At 41.0% G+C, this 6,991-nt stretch overlaps 1 protein-coding gene across 1 annotated transcript in view; it reads right to left on the bottom strand.

The window, feature by feature from the left end:
- Positions 1–866: 866 nt before the first annotated feature.
- LOC308283125 (nuclear factor 7, ovary-like) overlaps positions 867–6,991 on the bottom strand; it is a gene marked incomplete at both ends in the record, with an annotated part of 7,883 nt that continues 1,758 nt past the window's right edge. Inside the window, 2 exons of the mRNA XM_080723506.1 lie at positions 867–918; positions 6,061–6,899. Coding sequence (XP_080579632.1) covers positions 867–918; positions 6,061–6,899 — 891 coding nt within the window. The remainder of the gene's footprint in view (positions 919–6,060; positions 6,900–6,991) is intronic.

Raw genomic sequence — 6,991 nt, 5'->3', positions numbered from 1 at the left:
TACAAATATTTCAGAATACCCTCAAAACAACTGGTAATAATTTTAAAACACAAGCAGTATACACTATGGGTCAGAAAATGATTCATGTATTGGTCCACAATGCAGACTAAGTAGCTAATTGCTCTGCTGTGTCATTCTGCATGAGTGAATAAGTGAACTTCAAAACCGTTACAAGTGCTGTACAATAACTCCCACTGAAACAATAACAGTTAAAACAATAAAGAAAAACAAGGCAACACAAAAGCATTTACTGAGTCCGGCACAGATAAAAGTGCAACTTTATAAAACTATATAGGCTATAGGCCTATATATTTTAAAACACACTCTTAAAACAATCAACTGACTGTTTTTGTTATCCCGTCCACATTATGTTTTTCTTGTATTTTGATGTAATCGTCCATACCGTTAAGTTCATGTAATAACACTGCTTGTCTGCATTGTAGTTCGATTACCATTTTACGTCAGTAACGTCAAAGAGAGCACTGCCTGCGATCTTGTACTTTTGTACTTTTATATCCATTGTTTTTTGTCTAGAAGCGAGCACACAATTGTTTCGAGGGAACAATATTTTCTAGTGTATATTTAATATCTTTGAATATATTACATTTTCTTTGTTTTCAGGGAACTGTTCCTTTGCATGGTGAGATGGAAGAACATCCTGTTACAGAGTCACGGTCCTCTCCACATCCTTCATTCACTGATCTAAGTTCATGCTTCAGTAGTTTGAGGATAGAAGAATCCATTTCTCTGCCTTGTTCTCACAGCTTACCCTCACTGATTCCATGTTTAGAGAACAAGACAGGTCCTCTACCGGGCAAAACACAGAAATTTACACCTGATATCATTGTTGTAGAAAACCAGGAAAGCTACAGGTTCCACTCTTGCCAAGCAGGACTGTTCCAATGCAGCGTGACCCACCTGGGGTTTAAGATGGAGGCAGAGGGAGATGTGACTTACAGGACAGTCCCATGGCACCGAAGGCTTCTATCACAGATAGAAGGCAAGAGGCCTGCAGGAACACTGTTTGACATACACGGTTCTCAGAGGTCTGTGTGTCAGCTACACTTTCCACATTGTGAGATCCTCTCCACGGGTGCAGGCACATTCTTGTCTCTTGTTCATGTGAAGGATGATGATGGCTTTGAGTTGATCAAACCCCATACAATCACAGAAACTCATGTCATCATAGATGTAACTGGCTTGTCTTTATTTGGTATCATCAAAGATATGTTGTTCGGGCCCAGTCCTGTTCAGCCCAGTCCTGTCCAGGCATTGGTGTCACTGTTTTATACACCACCTACTGAAGATGATCCCAGTTCAACTCTGAAAGTGTTGCTGCTGCCTCGGAACGTTGTGATGAGACATGTGCTGAAGGAAAGGAGGGAACTAAATGCAGAAGAGATTTACATTGAAGTGTTTCGCTGTAAACTAATCCCAAATCAAGAATACACCCTCGCCACTTCCCCTCAAGATGATTCTATCATAGTTCTACCAACTAAGGCAGAATTTGAAGATGATGAATCATCCTACCACAATTACTTGCCAACATTTATCATAGATTTGGAGGCACCTTTCAGCCATGTTAGGCTGCGTCTAAGCAACAGTAACAACATCTGTAATTGGGAAGGTTATGTGAAACTTTCAGCTGCTGCTTTAAGAAAACAACAAGTTCAACGCACACTGACTCTTCCAGCAGAAGAGAGGCTGTTCTCTGTGAGGGACAGCTTCATTGACAGCATTTCTCTTCCCAATATTAACTCTCTCCTGGACAAGCTTTTCACCAAGGAGGTGTTAACTGATGCAGAGCGGGAGACGGCTGCTGAGATGCAGGCAAAAAAAGAAAAGGCACGTTTTGTCATCGACAGGGTGAGGCGCAAAGGACGTGAAGCGAGTTCAACAATGATAGTGATTCTCTGTGATCAGGACACGTGCCTCTCTACACATCTTGGGTTGATGTAGAACTGGACTTATATTTAAGACTTGGGTGTGAAATGATCATGAATAATCTCCTCTGTTCCGTGGCTGCTTACAGAGCACAACACTGCCCCGTCTCACCCACCCTGTAGACAATATGCCTTCCGGTTGGTTCCAAGATTTCTAGCGGAAGTGCTGCGTTTAACACAAGTTACGTTAGGGGAAAACCGGGGAAGCTTACTTCCGGGGAAGCCCACACGGGGGAAGTTGAACGCTTTCTGCCTTATATTGTCACCAGGCTTTTCTCTTCGCAGATGAGTAAAGCCTGTCTCACCCAGCTGTCCAAACCCTCAGCATGACCACTTCCGGTCACTCTCCCATAAAGGCTGACATTCACACCCCACAGAGGCTGACATTCCAGAGTCTGGATGAACAACATCTCACTTTTTCACTGAAGCTGGTTCCTCACAAAAACATAAGTAAAATGCCTGCAATAATTTTCTTGGTGATCATTAGAATGTCTAGAACATGTACATATGTTATTATTGTGAAATATATCCCCAAAATCTAAATTAGAGCATGATTTATGATTTATGGCTATAAAACCTTAAAAAAAACATAAAAAAGAATATAATACAAAAAAAAAAATCCTCTGAATAGGACTCCTACAACACCATCTGATGTTTTTTCTTTCTTTTTTTTTTTTTTTGCAAGTAGAAATTAATTTGGGCCTTACTTGCGTCAGTGGAACGACTTTTCCACAATTGCACCTTTTCTAGTAGGGGTGGGTCGGGTGATATGGTGATAAATATCGTTGCGACGATACAATGTCTCCACAGCCCACAATATGACTTTTCAGAGATATCGTATGTATTGTGATACAATGAAGGGAGCCTGGTTGAATTGTTAACACAGAGATTCATTGCAGAATTCAATTTTAAACTGCATTTTGGTCTAGATCAGTAGTTCTCCAACTTTAAAATGTCAAGGTCACACCTTAACTCTGACAGTATAAAAATGAAAAGTAAGGGTGGGTCAATTTAGACCTCCCAAAAGGAACCCAGAGAGTCTGGATTGCATGCACGTGGAGGGCCACTGATCTAATGGTCTGTTACTCCTATTTCTTTTCTTGTAGGTGGTTGTACTGTAAAGTAACTTGAAAAATAACCATAAAAAAACATGAAAAAGAATTGTCATAAGATTTCATGTGTATCGTGATACAGCTTGGAAATATATTGTGATATTGTATTTTTCCATATCGCCCACCCCTACTTTCTAGTTTAATTTAGCGTCCGTGAAGCTTGGCCAATGTGGAATGGGATGTGGGATGCGGGACATACCTACAAACAGACGTGGGACAAACAGACAATGGCAGATGTAGGAGCGGTTGGCACCGTTCATAAACATTTGAAATTGAACTATAGGATGCTATAGGTAAATAATGAATAACCTGAATAACCCCTTTTGCAGGGCTACTCAACTTAAGATGGCTCAGGGGCAACTCAGCAAAATACCAAAAGTCCAAGGGCCACAAGTTAAAATGACGGTCCTATTTTGGACGCTGAGACAATGATCACACTATTCTAAAAAAGTAAGGAAACAAAGCCATATTTCTATAACCTCATTGAACAAAAAGATGGTCATGGAATGATTAATGATCATGAAATGATGGAGTTTCCAAAAATAAAGTCTTGCAACAAGACTGAAATAGTTTCTTATGGGGTTTTGGAGAGAAAATGACGTCAGAAAGTATTTGTCTACACTGAAATAGAAGAAATATATTTTTCTCGGTATGACCATGACGGGCCGCATAGACATGCTGCAGGGGCCGCATAGCGGTTAGCATTCACCAGGTTAGCATTGACCAGGTTAGCATTCACCAGCGTTGGCATTCACCAGGTTAACATTCACCAGGTTAGCATTCACCAGGTTAGCATTCACCAGGTTAACATTCACCAGGTTAGCATTCACCAGCGTTGGCATTCACCAGGTTAACATTCACCAGGTTAGCATTCACCAGGTTAGCATTCACCAGGTTAGCATTCACCAGGTTAGCATTCACCAGCGTCGGCAGGTTAGCATTTCACCAGGTTAACATTCACCAGGTTAGCATTCACCAGGTTAGCATTCACCAGCATTGGCAGGTTAGCATTTCACCAGGTTAACATTCACCAGGTTAGCATTCACCAGCGTTGGCAGGTTAGCATTTCACCAGGTTAACATTCACCAGGTTAACATTCACCCGTGTCAAACAGATGGAACTTTTGGTACTTTAAGTACATTTTGATGCCAATACTTTTGTATTTTTACTCAACTAAATTTTTAATTCCAGACTTTACTAGTAACAGAGTCTACTTCTAAATTGCTGAATTGATACTTTTACTATACTATAACATTTGAGTACTTTTTCCACCACTGAGTAAGTGTGCAAATGGAGATTATGATGTGACCTGAAGTCTGGTGGCCTTGGATTCCTTGTGACTCGTGTCAGTGCAACCACTTGCAATTTTGCAGAATTGCACCTTTCTAGTTTAATTTAGCGTCCCGTGAAGCTTGGCCACAATGGCCAGTGTGGGATGGGATGTGGGATGCGGGACTTACCTACAAACAGACGTGGGACAAACAGACAATGGCAGATGTAGGAGCGGTTTGCACCGTTCATAAACATTTGAAATTGAACAATATAGGTAAGTAATGAACCTATCGTCTGAATAACATGCTATCTAAATGTCATTTGAACCTATTTGCATAAGTCAAGGCTTGGTCTAAGGCAGCGATTATCAACCACTGTGCCTGGGGACCTTTGGTGTGCCCCTGAGAAGGGTCAAGTGTGCCCCTTGAAACTGCTTGAAAGCCAGTATTGTATTTATCATTTTAAAAATGATTTAAACTAGTGAAAACAGCCAATCTACAAGCACACAACGCCTCACGGTGCGAGGCGTTGTGTGCTTGTAGATCTGATGTTTTCACTACTATTGTGCGACAGCCTTGTATGATGAAGCAGGGCTTTACTTTGCGAAGAAACGTACACATTTGAAACTTGGACATACAAGGTTTCTTCCCGACAGTGACGATATTTACACCCCCGTATTATGTTGGTGAGCCCATGGATTCTTGGGACATGAAAAGTGTGCTCATGTACAAAAAAGGTTGAGAAACACTGGTCTAAGGTGGAGTGGTCAGATTACAGTGGTTCAACATCCCTTAAAGTCTGTCACTGGTTACAAACAGTGAAATCTCACTATTTCTACATTGTCATTGTCATTATTTAGACTAAGGGTTTGGTTTAGGTTTAGGCATAGTGGTTAACATTCACCAGGTTAGCATTCACCAGTGTTGGCAGGTTAGCATTTCACCAGGTTAACATTCACCCGCGTCAAACAAATGGAACGTCTAACACGTGTTATGTCGAAATATCGACACTCTCCCCCCAAACACTGGGTCGGGAGTCAGGACGCATTTGTAGGTCATGGACAAATTGTTATGGGTACCTTTATTTTATTTTGTTTTATTTCCTGCTATTTGTTTTTAATTATTTATTTCAAAACATTTTCAAAAAAAAAAAAAAGACCTTTCCCCCAAAAAAGCAATGTGACATAATTAGAACCACAATCCTTCCAAGTAAACTGTTTTAATATTTTATTATGGTGTTATAATTTTATTAACAGTGATTCAAGTGACTGCAGGGTTCATAGTCTACCTCACCGTTGCGGTTTCATAAAACTAATGTAATATTTAACATACTGACCTCTGCTAACCATCATATTATAACATGTCATTCTTTATAATGTCATAAAGACATTGTTCCAACGTGATGATTCTATAATCTATATTAGGAAATAGTGTAAAAAGTACATTACAGTTAAGTGCAAGAGTAAAAGTATCATAATAATAATCTGATTTTATAGTAAAATATCTCAGTGTTTACTATTGAGATAATTACATTTCTATGAATCCCAATAATATTAATTACCATTATTGTTGGCACTAGTACTATTACTAATAATGATTAATACATCATCATCATCATCATCATCATCATCATCATCATCATCATCTAACTACGTGGTTCCAGAGTTACACTGATCTTCCATGGTAACATCTTCAGATCGAGGGACAGTAAGAACAGTGTAAATTAATGGAAACAGTGTTTCAGTGAAAGTGTGTGTGAAGGTGTGTATGTGTGTGTTAGTATCAGGATCAGAGAAGGACAGCTTTCCTTTGTTCCAGTCCAGCTGGACTCTGATCTTCTTGGGGTTCTGCTTCACGGAGAGAACAGTGACTGACCCTGGTGAGGAGCCTGCTGTGTATTTACCTTCATACCACCATATGCCCCAGTATTGACCCCTTCTCTTTCCCTTCCTCTGATAAGACTCTGCTAACACACCCAGGTCCCAGAATGTATTGTCTCCAACCTCAACATCCCAGCTGTGAGTCCCAGAGTTAAAGCCCTCAGAACCCAGGACACGGGGCCAGTAGTCAAACCTCTCTGGGTTGTCAGGAAGCTGCTGTTCATCTCCATATCTCACACTGGTCAGATCATCAGACAGGATGTATACTGGATGGGCAGTGTTGGGGTCCAGAATGACAGGAGTGTAGGAGACAATGTCCTTCATCTTGTCCCAGACTCTGAAGGTCAGGTTCTTCAGGTGTTTGGTCTCGTCTATCAGTGCTCCTGAGACCGGCTGTGGGTCCTGCAGTGTGAACTGGACTCTTTCCACTGTGGTCTTGTAGTTCTGCAGGAATGAGATGTGTTCAGCTCTCAGATCCTCCTCTATGGCTCTGATTGTGTCTGAAAGGGTTGATATGTCTCTGTTCAGACCCTCAATCTTCTCCTTCACCATCTGAGTCTTCTGCTGCTCTTCCTCCTTCAGTGCAGTGATCCTGGCCTCCTCTTCCTCTTGTAGAAACTGATGCATCTTCTTAAACTGTTCCTTCATCTGCATCTCTGTGTGCCGGGCCCGGACCTTAATGTGTTCTGCTGTTTGGTCACAGTTTGTTTTAACTTTATTAAAGACCTCCAGTTTCTCTTGTAAAGGCTTCAGAGATTTCTGGACTTCCTCCTTGTGATCCAGTG

The sequence above is a fragment of the Nannobrachium achirus genome (assembly GCF_963921795.1).
Source record: "Nannobrachium achirus genome assembly, chromosome: 4".
NCBI classification, from domain to species: Eukaryota; Metazoa; Chordata; class Actinopteri; order Myctophiformes; family Myctophidae; genus Nannobrachium; species Nannobrachium achirus.
The sequence above is the reverse complement of the archived record's forward strand: the minus strand, read 5'-3'. Positions and strand labels throughout refer to the sequence as shown.